Source organism: Centroberyx gerrardi, chromosome 18 (genome assembly GCF_048128805.1).
Source record: "Centroberyx gerrardi isolate f3 chromosome 18, fCenGer3.hap1.cur.20231027, whole genome shotgun sequence".
NCBI classification, from domain to species: domain Eukaryota; kingdom Metazoa; phylum Chordata; class Actinopteri; order Beryciformes; family Berycidae; genus Centroberyx; species Centroberyx gerrardi.
This window is the reverse complement of record NC_136014.1, coordinates 14209610-14224955: the sequence shown is the minus strand read 5'-3', so window position 1 is coordinate 14224955 and position 15346 is coordinate 14209610. Positions and strand designations below refer to the sequence as shown.

The 15346-nt window shown below is 42.1% G+C and overlaps 2 protein-coding genes across 3 annotated transcripts; both read right to left on the bottom strand.

The window, feature by feature from the left end:
• Nucleotides 1-568: 568 nt before the first annotated feature.
• On the bottom strand, nt 569-5371 carry LOC144542797 (complement C1r subcomponent-like protein). Its single transcript, XM_078290091.1, has 7 exons — nt 5286-5371; nt 4305-4503; nt 3961-4147; nt 3492-3583; nt 2441-2638; nt 2229-2284; nt 569-929 (listed from the first exon to the last, which is right to left on the bottom strand). Exons 1-7 carry the CDS (start codon nt 5369-5371, stop codon nt 569-571), a joined length of 1179 nt encoding a protein of 392 aa, XP_078146217.1.
• A 2486-nt stretch (nt 5372-7857) lies between these two features.
• On the bottom strand, nt 7858-13620 carry iyd (iodotyrosine deiodinase). Of its 2 annotated transcripts, none has more exons than XM_071918994.2 (5): nt 13420-13620; nt 9926-10121; nt 8676-8835; nt 8342-8498; nt 7858-8095 (listed from the first exon to the last, which is right to left on the bottom strand). In XM_071918994.2, exons 1-5 carry the CDS (start codon nt 13618-13620, stop codon nt 7913-7915), a joined length of 897 nt encoding a protein of 298 aa, XP_071775095.2. In that variant the 3' UTR covers nt 7858-7912. The 2 variants fall into 2 exon arrangements, with proteins under 2 accessions (XP_071775095.2, XP_071775094.2); XM_071918993.2 differs by having other exon boundaries at nt 9926-10123; nt 13431-13620.
• Between the last annotated feature and the right edge of the window lie 1726 nt (nt 13621-15346).

The following is a 15346-nucleotide window of genomic DNA, read 5'->3' as shown; positions in this document are numbered from 1 at the left end:
CAATGCACCATCAATTTAATGAGGGATAGGAAACTTGGAGTAGTGTACAGCGATATCTTCATCCAACCTAAATTGGCTCAGTATATTTTCAAGTGTGGGATAAGAGAAAAAAACAACAACTTTGAACCTCAGACTATGTAGCAGTAAGCTTGCAGCTACCGGTGGCTGAATGCAAGCCTAACAAGCTGTTTTTAAATGTAACTGATAAATGTAGAAGAATAAAAACTCCAAATATCAACAAATCCCTTTAACCCTAACAACCAAAACCCCAAAAGATGAATACAGGCAGCACTGAAAGATAATGTCAGGGATTTGTACATTATGAACTATAATGATATCACAGTTATATGGCTGCACACAATCTACCCACAGCCCCTGAGGTCTGTATACATGAGGCTGGTATTGCATTGTTGTTGTTTTTTAACAAGAGGCAAGTTTAAAGAGTAACTAAAGCACAAACCCAAAGCCTGACATCTAATGGTTAAAATCATGCCACTGAAATTGTCATCTGCTATTGGCTGATCTTTGGTGCCAGGTGATGTTACCACCTGTTGTACTTAGTTACTGTTTAATTCTCTCTCATTGTCTTTTTGATCCAGTCTAAGTATCTAGACACTTGTGTGTAGACTCCGTATTTGGGTTTGTCGTCCGTGTCACATCTGCCGTGGATCCAGCTGTAAATCCCCGCCGCCACGAAGTTCCCGTCTCCATCCTTCAGAACGTAGGGCACTCCACTTTCTCCACCGCATGCGTCAGCCTTGCCATCTGACCACCCGGCACAGAACATATTGACTATAAATCTGCCTGCGTCAGCCTCTACATCCCTGTCTGTGTAGCGGTCTATGGATTTCCTACACTGTTGCTGGTCCTCGATTGGGAAGGGGAAATACACAAGCTGCTCGGAGTCCAAAGGGATGCTTGAGAGGAACCTATTCGGACAGAAAAGGAACAGAATGCAAACGAAATATGTGACGCTACTGGCTGAATAGATGTACAGTAATAGGAGACATTGCTACATTTGGTCTGTGGACAATGTAAAGCAGACACTAAATTCACCTTTCAAGTAATTGAAAATCTATAGATATAAAATTGCTCTTGGTCTGACTGTGTTGTAAACATCCTTTACAACATTTGTCCTGCGGTGTACTTGGTTCCCTCTGTAGGCAGGCATGCAGGCAGGACAGAGATGCTGAATGTGAGTGGCGTCGTGAGTTTGATTAAAGCAATGTTATGGTTTTGCTCAGTAGGATGGCTTGGATCGTACTGGGGGTGAACATGGAGAGAGGCCCCTTGATAAGGAGTAGATGCCTTCAGGTCCTCAAACATGACTTTTCCAACAAATGCCTTTAGAGAGAAAAGAGGGGGTTTCAAATGAATGTTGTGTTTCATAAAACATCTCAGAGCAAAGCATCATTATCAGACAAAAACCTCATAACTCCAATTTTTGGTGATTTCCATGTTTTAACAGTTTTACAAGCCTTGGCCTTATGAAACCCTTTCAAAACCTATTGGATAATGTCACAAATGCATGGTGCAAGGCTGTTTTTCTTACTGCAGTTCCAGAAAAGCTGACATTTTGGAGATACAAGGTTATATTCTGTCAACAGCAATAGGTTATCCTCCACTGAGCCACTGACAGCAAATGGGCAATATTGTATATACTGTATATAGCAACAACAAAACAAATCTTATCTGATAACAGGTGCAAATCTTGATCTTCATCACCAAAGTCTGCAAACTTTCAAATTGCCTTTCTAGCTATGCTCCTCCTGGTCACATCATTTTTCAGTGCAACTTAAATAGTGGTTTCCAATTGTTATTATCATCATTATCGGCATCATTATCATCATCAGTCATCTGTCCTACCTTAACTGAATCCTCTGTGGGTTTTACACTTTTTCCTTGGACGGCGTCCCACTCCTCTGTCAACAGAATGGAAGCCGTGGTTAACAGCCACCTGTCTCCGATCACCACAGCAGAAAAATCCTCTTCACCAACTTCCAGCGCAGCAAACCAGGGGAAAGCCTTTTCTGGGGCGTCCTTCCTTCCCGGGGTCGTTTGGTTTCCCTTCAAGGTTTCTACAGGACGGCCACACACTGACAGTGGAGGACAGACAGTAACACAGCAAAGGAAACCAGACAGTGAAATGCTTTGTGCGATTTGGAATGGTCTACTGTTTACTATTACTATTATTACTATTTATATAATTATATAGAAAGTAGATGTACCATACCCGCTCTATAGTCCAACTCTTTAGGTAGTCCTTGTGAGGAGTTGTCCCTTTCTGGAAAAGATGTAGTGACACACTGTCACTAAATTGATTGCAAATAATCTACTGCAGTTCTATCTTACACACACACTCACACACTTCTGCACACATACCAAATATGAAAAGATCGGAGCTTCACTCTTCGGTGTCAGCAGTCCCTTCTGAACGTACAGTGACAGGGAAATACGCGTACTGACACGTGTATTTCCCTTCATCTGTCTTTTTCACACCCTTGATCTGGATGGAGGGGTTGGTCGGGAACACAGGGCTGCTGGAGAAGGTCACCCGTCCTTTCAGGGGGGACTCGGGGTAGAATGTCCCGTGGATAGGGTGGAAAACAGCTACGGTGATTCCCTCTCCTTCCGTCGACTTCCAGATCCAGGATATCTTTCAAATAATATGTGGACTGTCCTTAAGGTTGGCGTGCATGTTCTCAGACAAACTCATAAACACACACACTCCCAAGCTAACAGTAAGTGAACAGAGTTTAATCCTTCTGTCCATAACGCCATAGAAGAGAAACACATGGAAAGGGCTGGAATACAGCCACTGTCCCCTTTAATTCCCTTTGTCTGGGATTAAAGCAAAAACCTTCAGACATCCATTCTAAATCCATTCTACCTCTTTGAATACACAGCTTAAGTGGGACTGACCTGTGTTATTTTGCTGCGAGTGGCTTCCTTTACACACCGTAATTCCACCGTCTCTCCCGGATGGGACAGCACAACCTTGTCGACCAGCATCCTGGACGATGTTTCTGAAAAGCATATGTCTAGTCAGAAAGTTGGACTTTCAACCCTGGTTCTGCCACAGCTCTGTCATCTGAACCACTCTTACCCAGTATGACGAGAGAGGTGGTGAACTGTTGCTTGCCACTGGGAAAGGTGTTGTATTCACAGATGTATTTGCCTTCATCAGTTCTCTCCAGATCTGAAATCTGCATGGAGGCGTTGCTCAGGGAAGGGAAATGCAGTCGTTGCCGGTGGGAAGCTAGGTGACGTGTTCCATACATAGGATGGATCATTGCAATAGTTGTTTTTTCCCCTTCCCCTGACACCTTTATCCAGGACACCTTTCAGATAAGCACAGTCAACTGTATATAGTACTTCACACAGAGATTAGACAGACTTATGTTTTAGTATAAAAGCCTTTTCAGTTGCATCGCAAAACAAACAGATAGATAGATAGATAGATTAATTCCATGCTTACACTACTAACTAACCTCTGGCAGCGGACCCTCAGGTGTTGTACATGGCAGTATGACACTCTGACCAGGCCATGCCAGTTTGATTTCATCAACTTTCACCGTTTTACCTAGAGGGGGAGGAAGAGACCTTTGACAAACCTCAACGTACAGCTGTCTTCAAAGAGTTGATGAGACAGCAAATGTACTTAGATACTTAGATTATACTTACACAGCACAACATAAACACCATCAAATATCTGGTTATAGCCTGCTTTGAGTGACAGGGCAGGCAGTTTTTTTTTGTATGCATACTTTGATTTGTTTCAGTTTATTAGACAAACTAAAATCACTCACCTTTATATATAAATGGCATTGAAATATACACAAATTATGATAAAACAATATTATACTATTATTATTATTACATTTCTAATATATTATTATTATTATTACATTTCTAATTGACCCAAGTTAGCTCTCTAAGAGAAAACATGACACACCATACCTATGGCTCGGTATAAGGCAGAGAAGCCTTTAAACTGCTGCAGCTCATCAGGTCTGATTTCGCCCAATTGGAAGACAAGGCGGAGCTTGTTGCCAGGTGACAGAATGGGTGTGTTGCCAGGGTGACAAACATTATTATAGGTCGCATCTCCACAGAACTTTCCCAGGACTCTTTGCTCATAAACCACCTGAAATGGAGCAAATGGTGTCAACTAAAACCATTGGCAGGTCAATTGGAAACACCTTTTTTGTGTGTTTTACAAATGGTGTAAACAATAATTCATGAGTCATTTGTAAGCACAATTATAAATGCACATGGTACACTTTTTCGCACAGTGTCATCACCGTGAGGGAGTCCTGGCCACAGTTTTTGGAGGGTCTGATGTGCAGCAGGGTGAAGGTGAGCTGAAGCTGGTAGCCTTCAGGCACACTGAGGTCCCACATCTCCAGCTGTTCAGCGAGGTACGGCTGAGGAAACCGAGGCGACTGGACCATCCCACTTAAAGCCGATGGAGACACAAGCCATGGGAACACACACAGCAACCTAGAAACAGGGAAAGATGCAAATACACATTTGAATTAAGACATTTCTTCACTGTTTTCATGATGAATTGATTCCAAATGAATGTTTGAAACTTAACTTACCCAACAATGGCAAAAAAGCAGCCCATACTTCAGTTATGGGAGATATCAGCAAGCAGCAAGAGTGAAAGGCAGAGAACTCTCAACTTACAGCAAACAGATATCCCCCTTTGTTTACTCTGAGGGACAAAATCCAGTGTGTGTGTGTGTGTGTGTGTGTGTGTGTGTGTGTGTGTTTGTGTGTGTATGTGTGTGCGTGCTTGCATGCATGCATGTGTATCGGGGCATATTTGCTCTTTAGTAAGCCTCACACTGCTTTTGGACAAAATGACAGGGTTCATACACATCACACAGGTTATGATAAGATAACCCTTTATTGATCCCAGTGGGGACATTAGGTCATTGGAGCAGCAAAGGTAATAGAAGCCAATAGACAAATTGAGTATGAGCAGAATATTAAAAAAAAAAAACAGCAGTGTCACGCCCTCCACTTCTAACTCCGCCTAGCCTGCAGTCTCTCTTCCCCCTCCCCTTGTGTTCTGTGTGCTTTATTGCAGGAGTGGAGACAGGTGTGCGGGAGTCAGGATACCAGCTGCTTCTTATCATCTCATCAGCCACAGTATATATTCCCTGGTTTGCCATCCACTCATCGCCAGTTTGTAAACTCTGCTGCCAGTCAGTGTTCTATGCCTTGAGCCATTTAGTCATAGCATTTGGTTATCTATTTTCAGTCCTTTGCCTTACCCGTCTCTCTGTGTCCCTGCAGTTCCGCCTGCCAGCCTGACTCCTGCACCTGTCTCCAGTCGTCTCGCCTCGTCGGACTTCCTCATCGTCTCGGCTCCTCTTCCCGCTATCTGGAGCCCACTCTGCCTGGCTTGCCTCCGCCCTTGACCTGCCTGACTCGGCTCCGAGCCCTAAAATAAATAATCTTTGTCTTTACCTACCGCCTCTTGTATCTGTGTTCTGCACTTGGGTTCACTAGCCTAGCCTTAACAAGCAGTATATCACATAAGCAATTAAAAGCAGTAAGAGACTATAAAGCAATAAAGTAATCAAATAGATTGGAAACACACAGTATAATGTGCAAATGTGCCTTAACTTTACATTAACAGCCAGCAGAGAGGGCCATATAAAGTACTGGAAAAGAAACAATGCCCTCATCAAATATATGCAGTGTGCAAAACGCATGTTCATTACTATCTGTTCACTGTATCACTTCATTATTTGCATAATGAACAGGAAAAGCTTGCAGAGAGTGAGCAGATGCATGCAGAAGTGTGTCCACCTACAGTCCAGGTCTAAGAATGCAGAGAGCAGTCCAGGATAGTCTGCATAGTCAGTCATTTTTTAGCTCACTCCTAGTTGGCTGAAAGTGGGGCCGCTTCAGCATGAAGCACTCTACAGTTAGATACCAGTCAGTACAAGGGAGCGCCTTAAAGGCTCAGTGCTGCACCTGGGGGGATGAGGTTGAAGATGCTCCACAGCTGCAGGTTTTGTGGGTTATGTGGGTGGGTTGAGATTAGATCGATGTAACATTAATCGATATAAGCACTTACAGTCAACATGCTGCCAAGCTAAACAAGCCAACTGAGGTCAACAGATATGTACTTTTTCTTTATCTAAAAGTCCAACTGCTGCAGAGGGTTCCTAGCTGGAACAACCTATATGATGAGTTGCAGCATACAAAATGATTCTCTATTTCATATACAGTATACCTTGTGGCTCAGCAGCCTTTAGTTGAAGTTTTAAATAGCAACTGATGATAAAAGTTGTGCAATATAAATGTAGGAGTCACACTAGTCATCAGCGCAGTAAAAAACAAGCACATAACTCAAGATAAGCTGCGACCACCTTGGCACTAAATTGACTGACTCAAGATTAGAGCCTCTGCCATGGCAAACCTATGCTTTACCAAACAAGCTTATCTTAGTTATGCAACAGTCAGACTCATAGTCTTTATAGTTGTGTCCTGCAATGACATCTGTGCAGTACTCTGTCGACCAACAGAGTAACTTATACTAGCTGCTGGTTGCAGCTAACAAATGTAGCTGGTTTGGGTCAATGGAATTGAATTGGGAATATGCCAATAAATCACTTTGTGTAGCTGTGGTTTTTAGTTCCTTTGATAGCCTTGGCCTTACACATGGGTGAGAGTCATAGAATCCACGTTTCCTGTGTTTTTATACTTTTATTATACATATATATATATAAGTTTTTCCACAATAGATGATGAGTCAATGATTTAAATAGACTCCAGAAGAATTAACTTAAACTTCACAATCCCAACCACGGTAAGAAAACCATGTGGCTCCATGGCTCACAAAACTGAAACTAAAAACGTTCTCCTCGTAGAGCAGCCTACCTAATTAACAGTGCCCTATCTTTCTTAAAGCAACAGTCCCCCTAAGGCTACTGCTCCCACTGTTTCTACACTGTCCCAAAACAACACAAATTCTGGTGAACAAAATTCCAAATCTTAGCCACAAATATATATGCCTAAATAACATTATAATTCTAACATTACACAGTATATCCTCCACACAGCAAATATTCCCCACACCACATGCAAAACCCAATGTCCATGTCTTGGCTCCCACACTTTTTTTTAGACTCTTGGCCTTCATAATTCACATAGCTTCCATACAAAAAAATATACAGGTCATGAAATTATCTTGCAGCCAAGTGATTTTCATGTAGTTTTATTCTTTGTTTACATTTCAAACAAATATTCATTCAAACTAATTTTAAGGTGCTAATTTTGTAACAATCTGGCAAGCTCAGTCACCGCACAGCAACGTTGCCAGCCGTCTAGACCTTGGTTTGTTTGGTAAGTGACTAGAGCCTTCAGATGTCTGCACTGACTGTGGTCTAAACTTTAGGGGCCAGCTAGTGGCCCTGTTTGATTGATTTCATTCCCATACCACTGGCCTCTAAATGGCACTGATTGAATACTTGGGCTCCATATACTGTCAGTGAGACAGCACCCAAAGGATGTGCAAGGTTTATACACCCAATTTTTACTCACAATATCTTTTCATTAAGGTTTAGATAAAGGTGAGTTAGAATTAAACAGGAGTTATTTGTATTCCATGCGCTTGATGTTTGCAAGGAATCATGGGTAGTGTTACATAGAGAAACTCCTTGGGAGTGTCTACTTGTGTTCAGATTCCTAAACTGCATCAAGCCAGCTAGAGACACCTAGAATGAGACTATTTCTAGAATGAGACTACAAAGTAGGGCTATTTCACCTTCAAAATAAAAGCATAAACACGTTGAAATGCGTTTGTCAATTAGTTTTACTTTGAAGGCTGTGACCAGAAGTCCTATTTTTATTCTAGCTTTTACTCTATCTTCTTCGCAGATTAATTACATCATACACGCACAATAATGTCATCCAGGGGCTTGCGTTTCAAGTCAGGCACGGTGGCATCAGAGGCGGGGTAACCGACAGGAAGTAGCATCAGCAGCTTCTCATTGGCTGGCCGTTTGAGGAGGAGCCTGAGCTGGGGGCCACAGTTGAGGGGTGTCGACGTCACGGTAACAAGACCCACGTTCTGATGAGCAGATGGACAGAATGAGCACAAATTCAGTCGCTAGGCATAAGACAAACACAGTGGGCGTGTTTGGTTTAGCACTAATTGCATGCATTTTCAAGAGGCTGGCCAGCTGCATATATAGTTCAATATAAACTGTTTACTCTGTCTGACAGACTTTTGGCAGAGACACTCATCACCATTATGACCGAGAGAAAATGGGGATTGACTGGTCTGTGGTTCAGTGGGTGTGATGTGTTCCTTAACCTGTAATGCAGCCAACAGGATTCCACAGGATATGGAGACGCTGATTTCATTGTAGTAGTGAGTCTTTTTCTTGCCATTAGGTAGAATCCCGTAGGTCTGTTTGAAGATGAGGAGCAGGTATGGAGCAACATCCAAGTACTCTTTAATCCAGTTCGTCCTGGAGGAGAAAGGACGGGGTGACAAATGGTAGACACACAGGTTTGAATCAGGATTAGGTTTAGTTAGGTTAGTCTAAAGTTAGAAAGTTAAGGTTAGGGATTAGGGAATGAATGTTGTCAATGGGTTAGGGTTAGTATAGTAATACAAACGTGTGTGAGTGAGTGTAGGTGCTCACCTTAACCTGGCCAAATCGTTGACCCATTTGTCCCCCATCCTCTGGCGGTAGTTGACCTCCTCCTCCTCCTCCACTATCAGTCTGATCTGGTGCTTGGTCTCTGGGTCTGACACCACGACAAACGTCCAGGGCTCAGTGTGCGCTCCACTGGGGGCCGTGCCTGTCCAGGAGGAGGGAGAACACAGGAGGAGAGAGAGAGAGAGAGGGAAGGAGAGAGAGAGAGAGAGAGAGAGAGAGAGAGAGAGAGAGAGAGAGAGAGAGAGAGAGAGAGAGAGAGAGAGAGAGAGCGTATGACTGAAAATTCACAGTCAATATCCAGACGTGGGAACTCGAGTCACATGACCTGGACTCGGATCAGACTCGAGTCTCAATTCTAATTGCTTGAGACTTGACTTGATGCTTGAAGAGAAGACTTGAGACTCGACTTGGTTTCTGGTGACTTGGGACTTGACTTTGACTTGAAAAGGTTTCTAAAGTCTTGACAAAAGATCTTGTGTTTGTGTAAATGACTTAGATTGAAAGTGATGAGATTTGTTCCACCGGACGACTGAATTTAAATTCTGTTTTCTGAATTTGTATGGAATGATTGAATTTATTGAAGGTTAAACTGATTATAGAAATCAAACTCATGATGCTCTTACCAAGTTTTTATCCTATTAAAACCATATTCAGTGAAAAGTCCTAGATATTTAGTTTTCTTTAAGATATTAAATTGATACTGGACTCTTGATTTGTTTGTTCTGACTTGACTTGGTAATCTATATTTAGACTTGATACTTGACTTGAGGTTTGTGCCTCAAGATTTGAGACTGACTTGGGACTCGAGAAAACTTGACTTGGTCACACCTCTGTCAATATCCAATATAATTCATCCTGTTCTGTTTTCATTTAAGTTTCTTGTAAATGAATAAAGCTCTGATTGTCTCTTTTAAAGTTGAATCTCATTTTAACCTTATCTTGTAATGCTTTTTCTTCCAGTCCCTGTAAATGGATGATAGTGCACGAGTTTTGCACTGGAAAAGGCTTCTCCAGTTCCAGTTACTTAATTCAGTTCATGTCGACTTCGATTTTAACCCATCCTGCACCTTCAAAATGTCACGGATAGCTGTAGGAATTGTAGGCTACATACTAAAGGCTTTTTCTTTTATCAGCCAATGACGCCACTCACTGGATGTTTTTTTTAAATACTCATTTACAGATATATTCATTACTTAGTCACCACTGCTGCTGCTGCTGCCAACGCCACTTACCTGCCGTGCGGATGATGTTATCAATGACGTCCCGAGGAACCGGCTCGGAGCTGATGAATCGGACAGACCTGCGCTGGTTCATCACACTGTAGAAGTCCTGGGATCTCTCCAGCATCCTCTCCACAGGGTAACGCGGTGGTGAGTAGGGCACATGGGCAAGGTCCTCCTCCTCGGTGCTGTCCGCCCAATCATCATCCTCTAAAATGATGACAGACAAGTTCAAGTTTAAGTTCAAGTTCACTTGAAGGTGCCAATAGAAGAAATCTACTGCATCGACGGCATTCCACAGTCTATGGGCAACAACGGCAAAAGCAAGATCCCCTTTATGCTTCAGCCTAGACTGTGGAAAGGCTAAAAGCTTTAGGTCAGTAGACCTGAAAGACCTGCAGGAAACATGGGGGTGTAGGAGATCAGAGATATAAGAAGGGGAAAGACCAGTAAGGGCCTTAAAGACTATGACCACGATCATGTGTAGGACCCCTTACAGACTGAACAAGATCAAATGCTTCAACCAGATTAATAAAGTCATTAACAAAGTGGTTTAGACGGACAACAAACATGAATATTAAAGTTGCCAAGAATCAAAATATGTTCAGATTTAGACATGATAGTAGGAAGAAAATCTGCAAACTCAGTTAAAAATTCCACGTTCCGCTTAGGCGGTCTATAAATAAGGGCACAGAGCACAGGACGGGCCAACTCAATTTTTAACAGGTGAACCTTAAAGCTGCAGTACTCATCAACTGGCATAAGATAAGTTGCAGCTCACTGGGCAAAGTTCAACAGGAGGGACAACCTCTACAGTTAAAGAATATTAAAATGCTCTCTTTTCACCCAGAACAAGTGAGCAGCTCTCTGCGGTGCGCTATGACGCACAGCAGATGTGAAGGAGACCAGTGGAGAGAAACTGAATAAACACTTTCACCTCAACAAGACCTTTCCAGTGACTGTACCATCCAGCTACAGGGTGGCAACATCGTCCCTGCATCTGATACCATTTGCCACCAAAACTTCCAAATCCCGCTTATACCCTGTGGACTAAATTTCTGGGGAGAAAATGGAGCAATTATGGATGACTGACAGCTTAGGGGGAACCGGGGGTGGGTGTAGCCATAGACCATAAAAAAATAATGAGAATGAAAGGATGGGCAGATGATAAGGATTTAGATTTCTGTATTGTAAAAGCTACAAGCCATCTAATGTGGCAGGCACGTGACATTTATAATCAAGTTCATTATAAAACACACAGGTTTCTAAATCAACACCACTTCAGACACTTTAGACACTTGAGGCTAATAGTTTTATTTTTTTTTTATCTTCATACTTTTATAGTTTTATATTTATTTATATTGCATTAACTTATATAGCCCATTATATAGCCCATATATTTATTATATTTATATTTATTATATTTTTATATTGTTCTGACAATTGCTGCTGTGACACCTGAATTTACCCTTGGGGATCAATACATACAATCAAGGGCGTAGAATTGGGTAGGGACGGTAGGGACGTGTCCCTACCAATATCAAGCGACTCTGAAATGTCCCTAGCAATTACTTTGATTGACAATAAACGTTGTTTTGTCCGTCAGTGTCTAGTCAATGTTAACAGATCGCGTTCTCTACTACGAGTCCCGCTGCATTGGTGTAGTGCAGAGCCATATAGAGAGAAATATATGGCTCTGGTGTAGTGCATCGGTGTCCCGTGTCGGCATAGCAACGGACGCTTAACGAAACTTTAGTATAACAGCTGTTTTAGAATGTTATTGCGTCACCCGGATAAAAATTGGCGTGACACCGCCTCCCTAACCCCCCAAAAAATCGCTGATTGGCTTTGCCATTTCTTGCTAACGTATGAAATGCTGTGGGCTGTGTACAAGAAGAGCCAAAGCTCCGCCTACCGGCGAGCATGCAAGTGAAGACTCCATCCTATTTTATATTAGTAACAGTTGTGTTTAGCCATTAAAGTTAGTTTATTTAAGTACCATGTCGCGTGCGTCTGTGACGGGTGACGACCGTAAGTAGCCTACATGTCACAAGTGAGACTGAACAATGCTGATGTTGCCACACTGGACAACACTGATGTAAAACAAATATGCCAACAGTTCATTTCTGTTAATGACAGGCGTAGGCATGTGTTTGGCTCCTTCAAATAAGAGCAAGGCAGTGGACACTCAGCTGTTTGTATGTAGGGTTTGGATATAGTTTACAATATCTTATCATTATTATTATTATTATTATTATTATTATTATTTTAAATGTAAATACAGATCGTTGGTTTGAATAGGCAACAGTACTACAGTACCTGCCTTAAAACAAAATGTGCTCTTCAAAGTCCCATTCAGCTGGCAAATTTGAGTAAAGGATTCATTAATGTGCTACACCCCTGTGTCTGTGTGTCTGTTAATGAGTGTGTTGGCTACCATAACTATTTAGATCAGTGGTTCTCAACGTGGGGTCCGGGGACCACCAGCGGTCCTTGAGGGGGTTCCAGGGGGTCCCCAGCAAATTGATGAATTGTTAAACTTCAGCATTATTTAATTTACAAATAGTTAACACAATTACAGAATGTAGAAGAATGACTGTTTTGATCATAGTTTCACTGTTATCTCTCTACCTACAATACAGACAGTCATGGGATTCTGGATCAAAATCATATCTAACAATAAAAGTATTCTCAGATTTGGGTCCGAGAGACAAAATCTCATCAAATGGGGGTCCATGGCTCTAATGTGGACTAAACTAGGGGTCCTCGATATGAAAAAGGTTGAGAATCACTGATCTAGATGATATGAAATGTCGGTCAGAAGTCTATCATAAATGCAAAACGCCTCAGCTTCCAGTGGGGGTTACATCCCCTCCGGACCTCCCCCATTTGTGTCCCTACCAATGTCAAAATCAAACCTACGCCCTTGCATACAATAACATATCTTTGACATTTCTGCAGAATTACCTTACCATGGCCTGTAAAATGTAGTGGCCACTGCTTCCATGATATAGGCGAGTAGTTTCAGAATAAGAAATAGTAACATCTTTGTAATTTCTACAATATTACCTTACCATGGCCTGTAAAATGTAGAGGCTGGCCACTGCTTCCATGGAATATATTCGAATAGTTTCAGATAGGGAACTGAAGGCATGGTGACTGCTTAAAAATGTCATCATAATTTCCTCTGCATAGCCTGTAAAGTGTAGCGGGCGCGGTTTCCTGGAAATATTTGGGTAGTTTCCAAATAATTAATACATGGTGACTACTAGGATATTTCACCAGAATTACTTTACCATGGTCTGTAAAGTGTACTGGGCGCTGTTTCCACAATATAGCCGGGCTGTTTCTGAACAACTGTGTAGTGATATGTGCAGTGTTTCTGTGAAAAGCTCTGTTTGGGGGTATTAAGGTCAATGATCAAATTATCACATTACCTGCCAAGTTAGTCTACCCGGCTGACGATGAAGAAAAATTCAGCGAAACACAGTAAAGCTCTCTTCAGCTTTTGACCTACCGTCTCTTGGTGTGATTTCTGTATCGTCTTGCAAATCCTGGTCCACCCAAGGTCTGGACTCCACTTTCGACCCCCCTTTAGTTTCTGGCCGTGGTACCGTGTCCGTTTTGCGTGAATTGATAAATATGAGGGCTATCATCACGCACAGGACGGCCACGAAAACCGGCGTGAGGACGGACAGCAATGCCATGACCGCGACAGTGAAGCAGAGCAGAGATGCCCACTTGTTGCCAAGTTTGCTCCCGCAGACTTGATCTTACATAACAGTCCTGCTGGATCTGCTGTCGGTCTGGGGAGGAGACAACTTATCCGCTGAGTCACAGTCTATAGGCTACTCTGTGTTTTTTAAGGACATGTGCCTTAAAATTACGAAATATGGTTTGGCTTTCGTAGCCTACCAACTTCAATGGAATTGTGACTACCATGGAGTGAGTAAGCCTAGATATTGACTGAATGTTCATTTCCTCTGAACTATTCCCTTTATTTTAAACTGCCGATTAAAAAAAAAGTTATTTGACTCGTGCCTATAGGTCAGGCAGGACCAAACATCGAGGTGTTCAAAGCTGGCCCACTTTGAAATGTTGATGCACATACAGACGGAGGCACATCATGAAGGTGGGAACTGCTCTAATACATCCGCGGGATTGCTGATAGATGAGGAATTATCTGTGTAACTTTTTTTATTTGCAGTCTACGGTGTGAATGTGCCACACGGCGGCAGTGTAATCTTTCCAAAAACCTCATGACCGTTGAAGTGTGCGTGCGTGTGTGTGTGTGTGTGCGTGTGTGTGTGTGTGTGTGTGTGTGTGTGGTCGATACTGCAAAAATGTCACCATTAACAAGTAATTTAATCGAATATCTTAAAAAGCATTTTCTCTTAAAAATTTGAAAAAGAAAATATGCCACTAGGGTGAATTTCACTTGTTTTTCGGTGCAAATCAACACCTTTCAATAACAGCTTCCAAAGAACATGATCCTGATACTAGTGGGGTAAAATCTGCCTTATTTCAACATATTGCCACTGAGGCTGTTTGTGGAAAATCCCTGAAACCAGGCTGCCGTGTCCCAGCCATGCTGTGATGGATATTCATAGCTCTGCTGGAGAGGAAACATTGCTCAGCTCTCCCATTAGAGACGGGTCCACTTCATTAGTGCGTCTGATCATCTTATATAAGCTTCATTATTATGTAGTGCATCACGTTTCCCACTGCTTTTTTTCTCGCTCCCTCTGGTTCACTCTTGTCTTAAAAGGAGTGAGTCCCATGTGCGCATCTCCAGGCCTATGTTTTAGTTTAGGGTGAAAACTGAACGTTTTGACATTAATTGCCCCAAGAAGATTAACTAATGTCACAAATCAGTCCAAAGTCACCATGTCCAAATGTTGTCCGAGAATACGACTACTTTTAAAAAAAAAAGAAGTAGCCTAATCCTATACTATGCTATCATCATGTCATGTCTGTAAAATAGGTCAAGCAATCATGCCACAGAAAAGGCTAATAATTCAATAGGAGTTATAAAATACCATAAAGGAGATTAAAATACCACATGTTGCCAGACCCACCAGTAGCCTATTATACAGTACCTTAGCTTAGGTGAGTCCAAATTGTATCTTGTAGTTTTTGTTTTTCTAATGCTGAGCAATTAGCAAGCAACCTATGTCCTATACCTGCCATAAGAGATAAGATCACTATGAACTCACTGCCCTATAGGAATATCACAGGAATTTTCATTATAGTGTTATAGTGAGTTTTCGTTAGCCATTGAAACATCCCGAGCTCCTCTGGTCCCTCCTGAAATAATAATAAGATTCATAATGAAGCCAGAAATGTATTTGGGCCCTGATGCAGCAACTAAAAAGTCCCTCTCACCAAAAGTTTCGGCTTCATACAGTATGATCCTATCAGGTTATGACCAAA

Coding starts and splice junctions, on each gene's coding strand:
- iyd (XM_071918994.2), bottom strand. CDS start 13,620: ATGGCATTGCTGTCCGTCCTCACGCCGGTTTTCGTGGCCGTCCTGTGC. Junction 10,122..13,419: donor CAAGAGACGGTAGGTCAAAA/GCTGAAGAGAGC, acceptor ATCATTTTAGAG/GATGATGATTGGGCGGACAG. Junction 8,836..9,925: donor TAACATCATCCGCACGGCAG/GTAAGTGGCGTT, acceptor CCTCCTGGACAG/GCACGGCCCCCAGTGGAGCG.
- LOC144542797 (XM_078290091.1), bottom strand. CDS start 5,371: ATGAGGAAGTCCGACGAGGCGAGACGACTGGAGACAGGTGCAGGAGTC. Junction 2,639..3,491: donor CTGAGGGTCCGCTGCCAGAG/GTTAGTTAGTAG, acceptor TGGATCTGGAAG/TCGACGGAAGGAGAGGGAAT. Junction 2,285..2,440: donor ACGCGTATTTCCCTGTCACT/GTACGTTCAGAA, acceptor CATCTTTTCCAG/AAAGGGACAACTCCTCACAA.